This window comes from Eptatretus burgeri, chromosome 15, assembly GCF_056783735.1.
Source record: "Eptatretus burgeri isolate ZD-2024b chromosome 15, Ebu_testis_v1, whole genome shotgun sequence".
Taxonomy (NCBI): domain Eukaryota; kingdom Metazoa; phylum Chordata; class Myxini; order Myxiniformes; family Myxinidae; genus Eptatretus; species Eptatretus burgeri.
Window position 1 is genome coordinate 22,238,795 of NC_140975.1, and position 19,286 is coordinate 22,258,080.

General features: G+C 42.7%; 2 protein-coding genes across 2 annotated transcripts in view; one reads left to right on the forward strand and one right to left on the reverse strand.

Annotated features, from left to right (window-relative positions):
• Positions 1 to 841: 841 nt before the first annotated feature.
• Positions 842 to 6,672, reverse strand: LOC147011720 (pseudouridylate synthase RPUSD2-like). The gene is made up of 2 exons (XM_085856930.1): positions 5,917 to 6,672; positions 842 to 3,546 (listed from the first exon to the last, which is right to left on the reverse strand). The coding sequence occupies exons 1-2, from the start codon at positions 6,670 to 6,672 to the stop codon at positions 2,818 to 2,820; spliced, it is 1,485 nt and encodes a 494-aa protein (XP_085713056.1). The 3' UTR covers positions 842 to 2,817.
• Positions 6,595 to 19,286, forward strand: part of LOC147011721 (vascular endothelial growth factor A-like) — a 92,081-nt gene continuing 79,389 nt past the window's right edge. The window contains exon 1 of the mRNA XM_085856947.1: positions 6,595 to 6,701. The gene's annotated coding sequence lies outside the window, so the exon portion shown is untranslated. The remainder of the gene's footprint in view (positions 6,702 to 19,286) is intronic.

Genomic DNA, 19,286 nt, shown 5'->3' on the forward strand with positions numbered 1-19,286 from the left:
CTGCAAGAACTCTGTGATGCCCCGACACACAAGATTCTGAAGCATGTCGCAACAAGGTGGCTGTCCCTTGGTCAGTGCCTAGACAGGCTGATTGAACAGTGGGAGCCACTTCGCTTCTTCTTCAAAGAAGAAGTACGAAGAAAAATGCAACCAACTGTAGCCAAGACTCTAACAACGAGCAAGAAGGACGGCACTGTATCTACTGCCAGTACTGGCACTGCAGGATCAAGCACTAGTGGAGCAGCATTCACCACTACCACTGCAGTATCTGCTGCGAAGAAGACAGCAGGGACAGCACCAAAACCAATGCTGAGAGCAGGTAGCATCACCGGCCCTTCATCACGTTCATCTACAAAGCAGATCCCTTCAGAGTCGAGAAAGACTGTGATAGTCCCATCTACAGGCAAAGAAGGACCCAAGTTAAGTTCTGCTTTTGCCAAATCACTTGATAGAAGCTCAGCAAAACCTTCGAATCAGAGGTCTTCTTCCTTGGCTGCACCTACCTCAAGCTCTCTCCTCAAACGTAAAATTGGATCTGGTACTACGAGTCTGACCTCTTCTGCTGGCAGTAAACGCAAGTGTGATCGCCCTGCGGCGAAGTGTACTACGAGTTCTACAACTAAAAGCGCATCTTCCTCAAACACTGTGCAGGAATCTAGAGAAAAACGTGTCAACAGGATGTTCTTGTCTCCACAAACAAAACTCTATTGTTTCTTCCTTCAATATGCTAACAAGCTTTTTGAGAAGGGGAATCTTCTGCTCCAAAGAGACGAACCCTGTATTCATCTCCTGCACGGAGAATTGAATGGTCTTCTGAAAGATATCTTCGTACGGTTTTTGAAACCATCGGTGTCATCGGTTGTTCTGGTAAATGTACCTTTCTCTGACAGAAATCATCGGAAGAATGATGAGGACCTCATGATTGGGAACGATGCCAAACTGTATATAAGGGAACAAAGGAGTCTCAAGAAATCCACCTTCACTCTGAGTGAGTCAGACATCCAAGGTTTCTTCAGTGCAGTTCGCTCATATTATGTGAAAGCCTGCAATTACATCTTCAAAACCTGGCCGCTAGATGATGAATTAGCCAAGCATGCTCAGGTGCTGGATGTTAAGCTACACCAAGAAGTGGGGTTTGACTGTGTGGAGTTTTTCATCAAGAAATTCCCCTGTCTGTTCAGTGCCGGTGATAGTGACATAGACAGTCTTGAGAGTGAATTCGCTCACTCGTGAAGTGAGAGTGAAAAACTAGCTCATAGCACCCCTTGCTACCAGAGAGAATACAGCAAAGACATAATCAGAAGGGCTAAAAGAGCCACACAGCTGTCACTCAGCAAAGCTGCCATGGAAAAAGCAAGCAGCAGTAGTACCAGCCAGTAAGGTAAGAAAAATATTGCTTCTTTTGTGCTTTTTGTTAATCTTTGATTGTCCCCTAACTTACTAATATTAACATACATGTAACATTAAAAAGTGCACAATTTTCCCCTTTTTTTGTTCAAAAAGTGGGAATTCTTAACATGTTAAATGCTCCAAAATAGGGCTCAGAGGGCACGAGAGAGCGTCTTGAACCCCAGAGCTTCCAGGGCCCTAAGGCGGGCCCTGGACCCCGCCGCAAGGGTCGAGCGCTCCGCGCTCGAGATGTGCGCTTCGCGCACATTATTTGGTGTCGGTTGCAAATCCTCCCTAATTCTGATTTCCAAAAGTTGGCATCTCTGACACTTCTACCTATTCTAAGGTAATATCCTCCCCCCCCCCCGCCCTACATACTTAACAATATTAAGGATATGAGCGTAATGATGAGCAGTTAGTTGTACGTTTCAAATGTCATCGGGGTGGAGGATTGGGTGGTCATCGTAACATGGGTGAGAAGGATGTTGAGCTGCAGAGGTGATGAATTGAGTGCCTTTCATATTTAGGTGGATTGTATGTTTGTGATGAGGGAGAAAGAAAGGGTGAGGGTGGGGTTGTTGAATTCTGCCATACATTACAAGGTGACCACTTTTTAAGAACAGATGGAATTCCAAGGACTCGTAGAGTCTAATTAGCACAGCAATGAACTTGAGAAGGATTCATCTGCAAGCATTAGCTGGTAGATGTTAACTATCCCATGGTGTCTTTCATAAAGAGTAGGTGAGTTATCGCTAGCACCATGGCCTTATTTCAAATTCTGGTACCTTCAGTCAAACGTTGGGCCTGGCCAGGCAATTCGTGAAAGACTAACAAAATCATTCTTCTGCCGAACCCACACGGTCGGAATAATTGTGGCAATCACATTACAGTATTAGTAATAGGAGCAATATAATGTGGAGCTGGCAAGATGACCGAGAGGTACACACACTCACCTCTGAGTTGTCTAGCCTGGGTTTGAATCTCAGTCCAGCGATATAAATGTTATCCAGTCCCTACGATGGACATTGAATTGAGTGTGCCATCTGCCGGCATTAATTGGTGGACGTGAAAGATCTCACGGTGTCCTTCGCAAACAGTTGGCGAGCTATCACTGGCACCCTGGCCAACTTACAAATTCCAATCCTGACTTCCTGAGCCAGAGTGGCGACCCAACCAGGGTTGGAGCCGAGTAACTGCGTTTGCAACACCAACCCTCTGCATAGAGTTTGGTACATGATGATTAATATAGTTTGAAACAAACATCCAAACGCTAATTCCAAAACATGTCTCCCATATTTACACACTGCCTTGTTAAAGATCACAAACATAGAAGGAACATTTATGAGGTGCTTAGTTACACAAAACTACTAAGTCTCCAGGATTTTAGCATATGAGGTTGATGAAATGCTTGTGTACCCAAAGATAGAATTACCATGGAAGGCCAGGCCAATCAGGTGCAGCCCAATCTGGTGGTTCTGTTTCAAACTGCCAGTCTGGGCCACGGTAGCACAGGGCATGTAGATACATCATGAGCTGCCGAGGGCTAGGATCTGGCCTGTGAATATGACACTCTGTACATAACGGATCAAGCTTCTTCCCCAGCTCAGCAGAAATGGTGCACGATTCCCTGGATTGTGAGAGGTCTGCTTCAATAACGGCATTCTTTTTGCATTTTATGATGGAAGGTGTCGTTATACCACCACCCTCCCCAAAGCTCTTTTCCTCTAAACCCTTAGCCCATTTTGTATTGCTTTGACGACCATGCAGCTTAAGATTCCCTTCTTGAAACAGGATTCTTGCTGGAGGATCAGGCATCGTCTCTGAAAGCTCCTGCAAGATCTTCTGAAGGGAAGGAACTGGCACTCGGTGCCAAATATTTGAGCTATACAGTTCGTCACCAAGGATTGGATATCCCAGGTGCAATAGGTGCACACGGAGCTGATGGGTTCGTCCAGTGATGGGCCGGCACAAAAGCAGACTCGAATCGCTGATCGAATCATAGCGGAGGCTCCGGAACACTGAAGAACAAGGTTTGCCATGTGCCACGTCCACATGGCATACGCCGAGCCGGCACACGGCCTTGGAGATGGGCACGTCACATTCCACATCTCCCTTCGGAAACTGGCCAGACACGCGACACAGGTACTCCTTCTGCACCTGATGCAGGGTGTAGAAAATTTGTCAGACACTAAATAAGGCTATATGTTTGCAAAAATCGACAATTTTCTAAAACATCATTGCAGTCTCCTGTAGTTATTCTCCAACATGATCTATCTTCCCATTAATAGCAAAAAACTAGTGGCTGCGACACTTAATCATTGCATAAAGATGCTTACCTCAGTTTTATCAAACCCTGGAAGATGTATACTTTTGGGTGAATTCATCAAATTATCAGTGATAACAGCCATATGTAGTTATTGTAATTTAACAGCCTTTATAAATGTGCATGAAACAGACTACTGAAGTAAATTATAACAACAGTGTCAATTTAAAGTATGTCAACACTTTGTGTGTCCATCCTTTGCCTTCTTGATTGCCATCACTCTTTTACCTATGCTTCCTGTATACAACTGAAGCACTCTCACTGGAACATTATGCAAAATATCCTGCAATGTATTCCACAGTTCTAGTTCTGTAAGGTTAGTTGGGTTCCTCATGTTCTTCTCTATTTCCAGGTAATCAAATATGGCCTTGAAGGGACTCATGCCTAGACTCTGGGGTGGCCATTCTAACAATTGGAGCACAATAGCTGTAACCTTGTTGCCAGCTTCAACTTTTTCAGCAAGTTCAGAAAGTTCTCGTACTCTTTTGTTGTGTCGCGGCACACTCCTTTCTCCCTGGTACGTTTCCAAGTATTTTCCCTTCTTTTCGAAGCCTTGGGAGTCATTTCAGGAAACGATCCTTATCTTGCACACACGATACATGTTTGGCTTCCCCGATGACCCCCTGTTTTAGGGGTTTCTGTGCATGCACACCGATATTCTGGGGTAAATTACATCATTTTGAAAGTCGAGTATGAGAGTGGCACCAATCAACGTAACACTTGGCTGATTTGACGGTCCCACCGGCACAGTATTGGAGTGGAAAGACTCATTTGACCCAGGATTGCAGACCCAGCTGGACGTAATGCTCGCGTTGGTGATCCACCAGGATTGCTCAAAGCGACTAGAACGAACCCTCGAGGCTACAATATTCGTTTCGACATTCTAATAATAATCAGTGTGCGCCTCACTGCAGAGGAATAGGCATCTTTGACCATGTCTGCTTTCTTCAGGAGTGAGGACGGTGGGGAATGTTGGGTGATGTTGCATTAGGGGTTGTGGGAGGATGGGTGAATGGTGGAGGGGGGATGGGTGGGTAGTGCTGGTGTGGATGGTGGGGGAGGTCAGCCAAATTTTTCCGCGTTGTTGTTCTTCTTCTTCTGGTGAAGACAAAACCTTTAGGACTCGGCTCTTTTATACAGAGGATCCGGATCTCCTTAAATACTAAACACCTGTACACATCCTCGCATTGAGGGTGCCTTTTGAGAGCGTCTATCATCAACTTTTAAATATATTCGGACATTTGCTTTTAAGTTTCGAAAAGTTCACGTTACTATTTAAAGATTATTCCATTTAATGTTTTGTAATTTCGTAAATACACGATTTTCTCGTCATGAACGAGGAGCCGCCATGACGGGTCTCGCTATTGGCTCCATCAAGGCACGTGACGAAATATCGGAAGTTGTTGTTGTTATTGCCTTTATGACGCAGCTCTTGGACACATTTGTCCTTGTATTTTTTCATTCTCATGAGTGTCTCCCTCTCTCTCTCTCATTGGTCCGCGACGTCACTTGTGGAAAATGCTAAGTCATTCTGAAGGAACTTTCAACGCAGCCCCCCCCCTCGCTCCTCCTTTCACACACCCAAGGGCACGACGAGTCTTCAGCCCCTCGCTGCGTACGCCAAACGCCCACTGTACAGTTCTGCACTGTACCACGCCGACGAGAAGTGCCGTCCCACAGGCCACGAACACCAAGCGTCATGAACATACATGTGAGAATGGACATAGTTCCATGCAGTGAGGGTAATCTGATCGGCCCGATGGATTAATGACCGAACGGCCACGGGGTTAAAGGTCAGGCTGATGGGGGTGAAGGATGGATCGTCAAAAGGAACGGATGAGGAGGAGGAGGAACAACAACAACACAGCTGAGCAACGCATGACTCCCCAACCCCGACCAACCTTTTGACGAGGGACCAAGGACTATCTCTACGAAGACTATTGAAATGACTGATCCTCGGGTCACCTACCTGTCCATGTATGCTCTCCACCTGGGGTAAGTATTCCAAAACCATAACAATATGTACAGGTATTCAGTTAAAATATATATCGTGTAATACTACCTTAGCACCAGGTGTTGTTACCATACAAAGACCCAATTGCAATACTGTACCGCACCCAGTCCTCTGGCGAGGGAAAACAAACAGTGACATAAAATTTGCTCAACAAAGTGTTTAAAGTGTCCGAACGTCCACCTGAGGTTACCTGTCTTTGCCCAAAGTGTCTTGCGAGTCGATTTGCCTCGTGCTTACTCCCGGTCATCACCACAAGACCAGAGGCAAGGCGGTCGATCCTGTGGCAACAAAGGAGACCGGGCAACCCCAACTCACTGGCGCTCAGCAGCAGCAGCGTGTTGTGGTAGTAGCGTCCGACCGGGTGCACCGGAATCGACGCTGGCTTGTCCAAGGCGACCAAGTCTCCAACTTGAGACACCAGTCTCGGGGACCGCGTCAAGACCGGTGGTTCATGGAAATGAGCCACAAAAGAAATGGTGTCGCCGAGATGCAGAGGCGTTGTTAGTTTTGCGTCTCGACGACGCATCCTCCCGTCAGACACGACCAGCCGACCATCTGCGAGCGACGACTCGTAGGTCTCCATGGTTTCACCGTAAAATTCCTCCCTGAGAATGTCCCCGAGTGAGCGGCCGACCCAACGCTCGCGACACTTTTTCGAAAGCTCTTTGTAATAAGGGTCCAGTTTGCGAAGACCATCGTGGAGTCGATAGCGAGCCTCGGTGATGCGTGGCGGCCCGTGGTCGTGATCATGGTCGTCGGCCACGGACTCGGACACCTCAGCACTCGACGTTTGTCTCTCCCGCCTTTTCCGAGCACACAACCTCCTCCTGGTCGGTGAAATCACAGAGGTCTTTGTCACCGGCACCGTCGGTTCAAGGTCCTCATGGACGTCCATTCCCGCTCTCGCGGAACACGACGCGCACGTGGCCGATGAGTCGTGAGTCATTCGTGACCATGTGAGTCATTCGTGACCAGGTGAGTCGTTCGTAACTAGGTGAGCAAGAAATGATATTAACGAACTCCGTGTTGAAGGTGCGTCGCTCAACATGGTCTTGATAGTTGTTCTCAACAATTAAATAATGCTATGTTAAAAACTGTTCTCTGTTTACAAATCTATTTTTTGTTACCGGTTAGTTTAGATCAGGAGTAATACAAACGCAACACTTGTCAGTTTGTAAAAAAAAAAAAAAAAAAAATTGAAAAAAAAAAATTGAAAAAAAAAAAATTGAAAAAAAAAAAACGACTTCCGGTGTCGGAGCTGTTTTGTTTGTGAAGGAATGAATATTTATTTAATACTACGATTTTGAACTGTTTTACATTTTGTAATCATCTAATTACCTAAAAAAAAATGTTTTGATTTATCAACACAAAACGACCTTTCGGTCCCCAAAACGACGGGTGGACGCAACTTTGGGTTACTTCCGGATAGCGACGATCGCCGCCATTTTTGCGCGGTGAAAATCCCCAGCAACAATTTGAACGCCGTTGCTTTTTTTTAAGAAGAAGAAGAAGAAGATGAAGATGAAGAAGAAGAAGAAGAAGAAGAAGGAAAATATCGTTTATTGTCATATGACGACAACGTACGGTAAAATTTGACGTAGCACGTGGCACGGTGTGTACAACGGGCTTGAGAGTCACGTGTCCAAACAACACTGGAATACTGCAATATAGCTTGGTCGCCTTTTTACAAGAAAGATGAAGATTGCCTCGAGAAGGTACAAGCAAACTTTGAGAATAAATGAGCATGTGAGGTGAAAGTAAACCTGAAGAGTTTCTCAAGTTGTGTAAGAAACCAGACAAAAACAAAGAGGGGAATTTATCATTTATGGCAGCAGGATGGTCTCCTTCACAGAGAGTCATCAACACAAAGCACAGACACTCAATATTTTTTTTGCTAGTGTGTTTACAGTTGAGCACTTGTCGTCCAGGACCATACGTGGAAAATAGGGACCATACGTGTGTACTAAATGAAATGGAGTTTACGGAGGAGAAAATAGGGAAATACTTGTTGAAATTAGACATCAATACATCACCTGGCCCTGATGGATTGCATTTACGAGTATTCAGAGACATATCAGGAAATATGTAAACCTCTTAGAATCATCTTTGGTAAGCTTTTGAAAGAGGGAGAGGTACTAGAGTGCTGGAAGCAAGTCAATGTGGTGCCCATCCAGAAAACTATCATCCAGTAAGTTTGATGTCTTTGGAAGGCAAACTGATGGAGAAGATCATCAGAGTTGCACTTGTGAGCCATCGAGATCGAAGTGATCTTCCAAGTGATGAACAGCATGGATTCAGGAGTGGTCGGTCAGTGGTCAGCTCCTTAAATTGATTAAATCATGTTTGTCAGGGCACTCACACAGGGTTGTAGTAAATGGAATTGCAGCGACTTCTGTTCCAGTGACAAGTGGTATACCACAGGGCAGCGTACTAGGTCCGACACTGTTCATCATCTTCATAAATTGTCTTCCTGAATCGGTTCAGTCCAGCTTAATGTTGTTCGCAGACAATATTAAATTGTATAGAGTGGTGCATAGAGATGCAGATGCAGTTACACTACAGAATGATATTGATGAGGCCATGAACAGGTCAAGATGCTGGAAGCTTCCCTTTAATGAAGCAAAATGTAAAGTTATTAGCCTCCATTGGACTTAGTCCGAAACGGGAGCTGATGGATTTAGTATTGATTTTCGTGTCCGTGCGTCCGCAACCATATCTCTGGAAGGTATGGACCGATTTTATTCATACTTGGCAAAAATATAACACATGATGGTGTACATATGCACGTCATTTCACTCCCCCCCCCCCCGAGTTCGGATCCAAGATGGCGAACTGGCGGCCATTTTAGTTACAAAAAAACCCCAATGTTAAACACGTCCTCAAAGATTTCTCGGACATGTATTTACCGATGTTGTTAAAACTAGGCATACAGATAAAGAATAATGGCTTGCATAAACACGTCATTTTTTTTTTTGAGATCAGTTCTAAAATGGCCGACGGGCGGATATTTTTGGTTCACAAAAAAATATAAGTGACCACTATATTCGTTATTGTTGTGTGTCTGTCTGTCTGTCTGTCTGTCTGTCTGTCTGTCCCAAGCATAGCTCCGTGGGTTTTGATCCGATCCTGATGAAATTTTGGTGGGAGGTTTATATCATGATCTCGTTGTGTTTTCCTGAAAATGGGCATGGTGCGCCCATTATGGGCAGAGCCACGCCCAAAAAATATGTTTTTGGGGGTAGCCGGTTTCAATTTGCATCTTCTCCTAGTGGTTTTGTCAAATCTGACAGGGGTTTCGTTATTTGGTTAGCCCAATGGCACCTGCATAGCCCCACAGAGCTCGATTTTTCATTTTCGTCCCAAGGTCAAGGTCACAAGGTCACGAACTTAGAAAATTGCGATTTTGACGTAAAAAAAAAAGTTCTTCTCAGAGGGGTTTGTCGAATCAGGCAGGGGTTTCAGTATTTGGTTAGCCCAGTGGCACCTGCATAGCCCCACAGAGCTTGATTTTTCATTTTCGTCCCAAGGTCAAGGCCACAAGGTCACGAACTTAGAAAATTGCGAATTGTGTTTTTAGGGGGTAGCCGATTTCAATTTGCATCTTCTCCAAGGGGTTTTTTTTCGAATCTGGCCGGGGTTTCGGTATTAGGTTAGCCCAATGGCACCTGCATAGCCCCACGCAGCTCGATTTTTTTTCATTTTCGTCCCAAGGTCAAGGTCACAAGGTCACGAACTTAGAAAATTGCGATTTTGACATAAAAATCCATCTTCTCCGAGGGGGTTGTCGAATCTGGCAGGGGTTTCAGTATTTGGTTAGCCCAATGGCACCTGCATAGCCCCACGGAGCTTGATTTTTCATTTTAGCCCCAAGGTCAAGGTCACAAGGTCACGAAGTTAGAAAATTGCGATTTTGACATAAAAATCCATCTTCTCCGAGGGGGTTGTCGAATCTGGCCGGGGTTTCGGTATTAGGTTAGCCCAATGGCACCTGCATAGCCCCACGGAGCTCGATTTTTCATTTTAGTCCCAAGGTCAAGTTCACAAGGTCATGTACTGTACTTAGAAAATTTCGAATTTTGACAAAAATCAGACGACCGCCCAAACTTTGAGGGCTAGGATGACAATATTTTTTATGCATAATCTTGAGGTCATTCCCCACCTAAAGTCTTAAAACCATTTTGCTCTATCTTGAACACCTCGCCCGTGGCGATCCTTCAAGTTTGTTTTTACGCTGATTTCATCAAAGTATAGATAATCCGAGGAGTGTGAAATGCCATATAGCCTATATGACGTTATATTGTTCCTGGAATGTTCCAGAGGAAGTTTTGCACCAAAGGTCATAATCCTTGACCTTTGACCTTTAAAGTTCACAAAGGTCAAATTTTCAAAGTTGTGGGAATCGAACCGGGTTTTTCGACCTTCTTCGACGAACTAACTCCATTAAGCTATAGCACGTATCCTGTTTCCTTATTTTAATGTCCAAAACATTGTTTTGGGACCTTTCAAGGTTATATGCAAAGGTCAAATTTTGAAAGTTGTTGAACGAAACCAGGTTTTCGACATTTTGCAGCTAATAACCTGTCACTCGTACCACATCATGTTGATCATCTATCGATAATTCCAGCAATGTGTGTGTGTGTGTGTGTGTGTGTGTGTGTGTGTGTGTGTGTGTGTGTGTGTGTGTGTGTGTGTGTGTGTGTGTGTGTGTGTGTGTGTGTGTGTGTGTGTGTGTGTGTGTGTGTGACCGCTGTTTCTCGATAACCACTGGTCCGATCTAATTGAAACTTGCCAGATATATTGCTGGGGACCTGAGTATGTGCCTTATAAAGGATTGATATTAATCGGACAAGTGCTTCCCAAGTTATGGCCATTTATTTACCAACCGATGACAAGAACCGTTGCTGCGGCCATTTTTTATCAACCAGTGACAGGAAGCGTTGCTGCGTAGCCGTGGTCGATAGGGAGGAGAAACTCAGCAGCGTTCGCCATTACGGGTTTTTTCTCTTCTCTTCTCTTCTCTTCTCTTCTCTTCTCTTCTCTTCTCTTCTCTTCTCTTCTCTTCTCTTCTCTTCTCTTCTCTTCTCTTCGTGTTTTTCCTTGTGAAAAGGCAAAATACATTGGCACTAATTGAATAATTGGCCATTAAAAGCCTCTGTATTTTTGCCCTGGACGAGGAAACAAAGAAGAAGCGCCGTTTCCTCAGCGATGTTGTTTATGAAGAGGTGCTAACGAGATAAAGCTGTGTACAATGTACATGGAGATGATTTTTATTATTATTTATTTATTGAAGAAAAATTGTTCCAAAAATAATTTATCAAAAAAAGTGCACAACTTCTTTTTGTTTCCAATTGTCAAAACGCTGTGGCCTTTGGAAGTGTTCAGGAATTCAGCTCCACTCAACATGCTTGCCAACGAAATACATCTCAATTTGGTGGTAAAAACGATTCACAACGACGGGTTTCCTTACTCATTGCTCTGCAGTCTGCATTCAACCCCTTCATTTGTCATCTCATTGACCTCATTTCATCTATCTTTTATTCCAGCAATCTGTGTGTGTGTGTGTGTGTGTGTGTGTGTGTGTGTGTGTGTGTGTGTGTGTGTGTGTGTGTGTGTGTGTGTGTGTCTGTGACCGCTGTTTCCTGACAACCACTAGTCCGTTCTAATTAAAACTTGCCAGCTATATTGCTGGGGACCTGAGGATGTGCCTTTTCAAGATTTGATATTAATCGGACAAGTGCTTCCTAAGTTATGGCCATTTATTTACCAACCAATGACAGGACACGTGCTGCGTAGGTGTGGCCGATGCGCCATTTAGTTACCAATCACAGGACACGTTGCTGCGTGGGCGTGGCTGCGTAGGCCGGTGCACGGCCGGCCGACGATGACGTCACGTGCCGTGCTGGTTACGATGGGGATCGATCGGTGCCTTAGTTTCCGTGGGGTAGGAGTGCCAATGGTAAATGGCAGCGAATGTCATGGCAAGCAAAGACAGGGTGGTAAACTTGATTTTAATTAACTCTGTGTGTGTAAGTATCACAGCAGTTGTTACTCCAATGCAAGCGATAATTCGTGGAATGATGTGAACATTCCGTACGGGCACGCACTACTTTTGGATAGTGATGACATACTGTATTCTAAGAATTTCTCGATTTCTTATCCGCATTTATAGATAAACACAATGCCCCAATCCTGTCGTCGTTTATGAGAGCAAAGGAATGGCCTGTGTGGTTGTTTGAAAGTTTTTTTTTTTTTTGCATGTACGGCCACGCACATATGGGCACGCGAGAGCGAAGGAATGGCCTGTGTGGTTGTTGTTTCTGGCACGCGGTTTGAAAGTTTTTTTAATTTTTTTGTATGTATGGCCACGCACGTATGGGCACACACGTATGGCCATGCACGTACGGACACGCACGTACGGCCACGCACGTACGGCCACGCACGTACGGCCACGCACATACGGCCACGCACATACGGCCACGCGAGAGCGAAGGAACGGCCTGTGTGGTTGTTTCTGGCAAGCGGTTTTAAAGTATATATATATATATATATATATATATATATATATATATATATATATATATATATATATATATATTTTGCACATACAGCCATGCACGTATGGGCACGTGAAAGTGGAGGATCGGCTTGTGTGGTTGTTGTTTCTGGCACGCGGTTTGAGGTTTTTTTTGCGGGGGGGGGGGGGAGGGTTTGCACGTACGGCCACGCATCTCCAGGCATGCACTAGTTTTCATAACTTGGTCAAACATTATCACATTGTCTCATCCTTGACTTCTGAAACAATCTACATCATCAAATACCGTTCGTGAACCATTGTCGTCTTCAGAATTTGTCTTACTTAAATGTGTACCCAACCATTTCTCAGACATGTATGGTCCGATTTTGTTCAAACTTGGCACAAGCACAGTACATGATGGCATACACGTGTGCCTCACTTAATTTTGTAACCTGATCAAAGATGGCCAACTGGTAGACTGGCGGCCATTTTAGATGTAAAAAAACCTGGTATCGAACATGTCCTCAACAATTTCTCAGACATGCATTTACCAATCTTGTTCAATCTTGGCACACAGATAATGAATGATGACTTACATATGCACGTCATCTTCTTTTTTTGATATCAGATCCAAGATGGCGAATTGGCGGCCATTTTAGTTTTTTAAAACCCCGATGTTGAACATGTCCTCAACCGTTTCTCGGACATGCATTTACCGATGTTGTTCAAACTTGGCACACATAAAAAGAATGATGGCTTACATATGCACGTCATTTTTATTTTTCAAGATCAGATCCAAGATGGCCGACTGGTGGCCATTTGCTTACTTCAATGTTTCCCCAATCATTTCTCAGGCATGCATGGTCTGATTTTGTTCAAGCTTCGCACAAGCACAGTATATGATGGCATACAAGTACACCTCACTTTATTTTGTGATCTGATCAATGATGGTCGACTGGTAGACTGGCGGCCATTTTAGTTATACATAATTATGGGCTTGCCCTTTATATCCATATAGCAAAATTACTAAAACAACAGGGGCTATGACATTTTATGTCTTTTTAACTTGGTCATTATGGAAGAAGGAATTAGGAGTTTGCATACACCATGGGTAAGGGGAGTGAAAGCAGAGAAATCAAGTCAGTAAGGGAGAAGGACTTAGGGGTGCTCTTTGATTCAAGTTATCTTTGAGTTGCCATTTTGCAGATGCTGCTTGGAAAGCCAGACTGGAGGCTAGGAATCATCAGGAGATCTTTTTTGTCATTGTATTTAAAAAGGGCTTGTGTTATGAAACAAATCCATTGTGCAACTAACACTGCAGTACTGCAACATAGTTTACTCACGCTTTTACATGAAAGATGATGATTGCCTTGAGAATGTCCAACAAAGAGCTATTAGACTGTTACCAGAACTTCACAAACTACAATATCTAGAATCTAGATAGATTGAAGGTAGTCGGTCTCACCATTCTTGCATATAGGCGAAGTAGAACATAAAGGTGATTCAAATTGGTAAACTTTTCAGAGGATTGGATAATGTGGACGATAATATGTTTTTCACACTAGAGGAGTCGACCAGGACAAGAGCGTATTCACTCAAGCTGAAGAAGTTTCCTTTTAAGACGAAAATCACAGATTGTGCCTTTTCTGTCCATTGTATAAATAATTGCAATTCGCTTCCTCATCATGTGATTGAGTCTGGCACAATAAATCGGTTTATATCTGCGCTTGAGAAGCAATGGTTCGACCACCCCTTGAGGTTTAACCCCTATATTAGAGTTTAAGAAAGTGTTAAGAGGGGCACTTAAGCTACGCTTTACGTCTCAAAATGTAATAAACCCAGTAAATGTGATAATTGAAGGTTTTTGTATGTCATTTCAGTCTTAGCTCGAGTTGTGAAGGTTGACGAGTGTGAAAATATGGAAGGGTCACCAAACATTCGTCATCGTCAATGAGGATTAGGTCCATTTCCGTGACATCAGGATGACGTATAATATATTTTTTGCTTTTCATCACGGTTAGTTTGAAATCTCAGATTCACCACAATATGCTTGAAATCCTCCGTGGCCACAAGGCGGCATCCATGAACCACGCTCAGTTTATGCACCACTTTTACAGACAGAATCAGCTACAAATGGTGTCCACGTGAGGGGGTATTTTTTGTTACCTTGGCAGAAGCATTCTCATTTAGGGAGTCTTTTAGGCAGTTTGGGGTTGGAGAATGGGAGCAATTACCATGGATCATCACCAAAAAGGAACTGGTATTTCACATATTAGGTTTTCACGGGAGAGGGGTGGTTGGTCATGGGACTATGGGAGTGATCTGAAATCCATGTGACCCCTGTGGTGTGCAGTGGTCACATTGATTTCACCAAGTTCACGTTTTCCAGTCTTGCACAGCACTCTTTGTACCTTGATGACTTCATCAGCAGAACAAAACGGTTTTGAGCGTACTGATGTAAATAGCTATCTATTTATTATGTACGCAAATATGACAGGAATATTTCCAGACACACCTTCACTCGCACCCTGTCCCCAAAATCTACCACCAAATCTATACTATAAAGAGAGCCCTGTGTATCTATGTCTGTGTGTCACCGTTTTTCTCATCGCTAAACGGATCTTCATCAAACTTCCAGAGGTTTATCAGTGAATGCCAGGGAGTGTTTTACGCAAAAAAAAAATTGAAAAATCGTCAAAAAAAGTTCGATTTTTAAACATTTTTTTGGAGGGGGAGGAGGGGGGGTGGTGTTCATTGCTTTATGGTGTCAAAACCTTTTTGATTAACGACAGTTCTATTCAAGTACACATACGTATAAATAAATACAAAACAATCACCAGACATTTAAATACGAATAAACGTCTTCTGGAACGGGTCGAAGATGGCAGGTATATCTTCGTTTTCATCCTTAACGGCACCATATTCATAGATCGGGGGCAAACTTAAACCAGAAACATCAAATACACTTTCACGATCAATACCCCCTCTGCAGAACCTGATAAATTAATATAATGAACACACAAGAGGTATAAGTGTAAACGATGAATACACAAAACTTTGTCATAAAAAACCCCAAATATTAACATTAACATGAATATATATAAACAAGAAAATAAACATCAAGTAACAATGTAAAAACATAGAGGGATAAGATCTCAAAAAAACAACCAAATAAGGTAGGAGTGACACCACATTAAGATTCCACAATACGACACAACAATCCTCCTCTGGTTTAGCATCACGATATCCTTTGACATTTTTTTCTCGCCTGTTCGAAGAACAGAGAGCTATAGCGATACCCCCGGCGTGAGCGTCAGCGTGAGCGTGAAAATGTTAAAGTTTTTGGTGCAAGTTATTTCCTTTCTAATATTTTTATCTGCCACACTATTTTTTACTGATTACAATATACAAATACAGATATTGCTTTAAAATTATTTGGATCAGACTTCATTGCATTGCTTTATAAAAAAATATTATTAGACTTGTCTTTTAGCCAGAGTTATTGTCAAAGCCACACAATACTCACCTATTTATACATTTATCGTTTTTAAAAGACTCGTCTAATAATTAATATTTTTTATAAAGCATTGCAGTGAAGTCTGACACAAATAATTTTAAAGCAATATATGTATTTGTATTTTGTAATCAGTAACAAGAGTGCAAGTGAGCACAATATATGCCCAAACAAGAAGGTATATACAGAATTGTGCTACTACATGGAAAACACATGGCAACCACTTTAGATGACAAATGTATGTTGCGACACACTGTCTCCACAGTCTGGGGTTGCTACAGCTACAAATGCTGTAACACTGCAGTAACACTATAGGAATATGCTATTCCTTTGAATTCTAATGTGATTATATGACAGGATTATATGATTATATGACAATGGCAACATTGTGTATTTTCATATCGTATCTATGTACCAGATATGAAACGTGAAAGTTGAAAACTTTGGGAGTTAGAGTGTGGACAGGAACGGATGGAAAACAGCATCCTGGTTGCCATGGCAACCACTTTAGATGACGAACGTATGCCGTGACACACTGTCTCCACAGTCTGTACCTATGTACCAAATATAAGGGTATGTTCTTTTGAACATACGAGTCCCCTAAGACCATGAAGCTATCGTTCTTGTTGTTAAAGGCCGTTATGGGAACACAGAAAAAAGGGGCGAAAGGTTTAAACGTGTATTAAACAAGCAGCGTCATCATGGTTGGTGTCTCGCAATATAATATATTAGCGCGATTAAAAATACCGTTTTTTTCCTCGCATCTTCATGTCTCAAAAAACCAGTGTCAAGGTGCACAACTACAGCTCATAACCTATCCATTGAGGTGTTTTTCGCCCCCCCCCCTGCTTTCCCGTTTTCACGCCACTGTCCACACAAAATTCATCAATCAATTGTATACAGAGTCCGGGGGACTCAAATATGAAACGTGAAAGTTGAAAACTTTGGGAGTTAGAGTGCGGACAGGAACGGATGGACGGACGGACAGACGGACGGCCGGTATCACATAATACGCCCCGATATATCTATCAGGCGTATAAAAAATAGTGTGGTAGATAAAAACATTAGAAAGGAAAAAATAACTTGCACCAAAAACTTTAACATTTTCACGCTGACACTGACGCCGGGGGTATCGCTATAGCTCTCTGTTCTTTGAACAGGCGAGCTAAAAACGATAAATGTATAAACAGGCGAGCATTGGGTGGCTTTGACACCAAATCTCTGGTTACTTTTGTTGTGGGATTGTGATGGATGAAGAATAACAACGAAGATGGATTGTGATGGATGTCATTCTTCATTGTTATTCCTCTTATTCATTCTTCTTAATTTGTTCTTCCTCACCCATCGCAATCCCACAACAAAAGTAAAATGTCAAAATATATCGTGAGGCTAAACCAGAAGAGGATTATTGTGTCGTATTGTGGCATCATCATGCGATGTCCTTCTTCTTCTTCTTAATCTTCATCCATCACAATCCCACAACAAAAGTAGAATGTCGAAAGATGTCTGATGGTAATCCATGCGAGGAATGTGGTATCATATTGTAGTGTCATAATGTTGTGTCATTCCTACCTTGTTTGGTTGTTGTTTTTTTTGAGATTTCATCCATGATTTTGCAATTTTTTTTGTCTTTTTTTCTCGTTTCTGCAATTTTTTAAAGTAATAAAATGCTTCATGTTTTCTATATTTTGGTGTGGATTACATCCATGGATGTTATTAAATTTGGCTTTTAGTACATTCTACCTCCCACCCCCCTCTCCCATCCCTCACCCTCCTCAATCATGGCTTTTGGTTCAGTCCATTATATGGATTACCATGAATGCGAAATGATGTGATTATCATTTTAAAAATACTAATAATAAAATGCTTCATGTTTTAAGTATTTTGTTGTTTTGTTATGGATTAAATCCATCTATTCTGAAATTGTTTTAATATTTGTTTCAGTTGATTTGGGGCTTGGTTTGGATATGTATCGCTTTTGGAATGGTACTGTTCATCATCCTCCGTCCCACGATCCTGGCCTGGTTTGGTTGAGTTCACATTTACCTTCGATTTATTGTAGTAATAAAACAATTAATGTTGTGTATTTTTAAATTTTGGGTTCCATGCACTAGCCCAGAGACAAAGCAACTTCCTCATTGTGGAATCACCATCATAGGTTCAACAGTTATTGAGGTCGGTTGGGCTACAGTTTTATATTGTTTTGAGAGGGGAAGAAGTACATATTGACGTTTTAGCGATCTCCTGATGTGGTCCTTTAGCGATGTATTCTGGCATCTTTTAAGTCTTGGTAATTCAGAAAATGCTCGAGAATAAAAGGTATGGCTTTTAAATGCTTATGACTTCACTCTATAGTCGTTTATAAGCATATCATTGTGTACACATTTGAATGGGTGGCCATTTTTCCCCATATCATCAGTCTATACAGAGTATGATCGTACTCCATGATATACAAAATGTACCAGGTTAGATGATGATGATTGGGGGGGGGGTGGGTAACGGGACTCTGTGACCACCCTGGAGAGTGCAGTACATTTCTCTATGTGCGAAGTTGATTTTGCAATCTCTTGGTTTCTGGTGTCATGGTCATGGCCACAATTGACAGTTGCAATTCCACAGGGTTTCCACAAATCTCATGGGATTGTGAGTTGGACAGGTGACCGTGACGGGCCATTTTTAGCTCGCCTGTTCGAAGAACAGAGAGCTATAGCGATACCCCCGGCGTGAGCGTCAGCGTCAGCGTGAGCATGAAAATGTTAAAGTTTTTGTGCAAGTTATTTCCTTTCTAATGTTTTTATCTACCACACTGTTTTTTACTGATTACAATATACAAATACATATATTGCTTTAAAATTATTTGGATCAGACTTCACTGCAATGCTTTATTAATAATATTATTAGACTTGTCTTTTGAAAACGATAAATGTATAAACAGGCGAGCATTGGGTGGCTTTGACTCCACTCTGGTTAAATCGCTCTATAGCACCAAAGTCTGTGTATCTATGTGAAAGGTAATACAAAATAACACCTGACCCCATTCCTTAGTGGGTGTCGGGAAGTGTTTTAGGTCCCCACATTAAAAAAAAATAGACCTGGCAACGTCGGGTACCCCAGGTTGTGCTCCATAAATTATAATCAAATAAACCCACCTTTTCTCTTTATTAACTAACTTGTAATGAATAATTTCAGATCAATCCCCCATGCCACCTCCCCATTCTGCCTCCCATAGTTTCATGACCAACCACCCCCCTTCCATGACAAACTTAGGCTAATATATGAAATACCAGTTCCAGTTGGGAATGTTTTTGCTCTTCGTGCAAAGAGCAATAAGTCACATTCATGTCTCATTTCGTACACCATGTGGTCGACCGGGGCGGGGGGGCGGGGGAGGAGGTGTGGGGGAGGACATCCACAACTGATCAGCACTTTGGCTCTGGCTCCATCTATTACGTTGCTACTCGTTCTGTTTGAAGGAAGCAGCCAGAGTAAAAGGACATCTCGGGTTTATAAATGTGATACATGAGAAAGCAAA

Bases quoted from the DNA above. Each gene is read 5' to 3' on its own strand.
- LOC147011720 (XM_085856930.1), bottom strand. From the start codon at position 6,672: ATGACTCACGACTCATCGGCCACGTGCGCGTCGTGTTCCGCGAGAGCG. The intron at 3,547-5,916 runs GTAACCTCAGGT...ACCCTGCATCAG, and splicing joins GACACTTTGGGCAAAGACAG to GTGCAGAAGGAGTACCTGTG.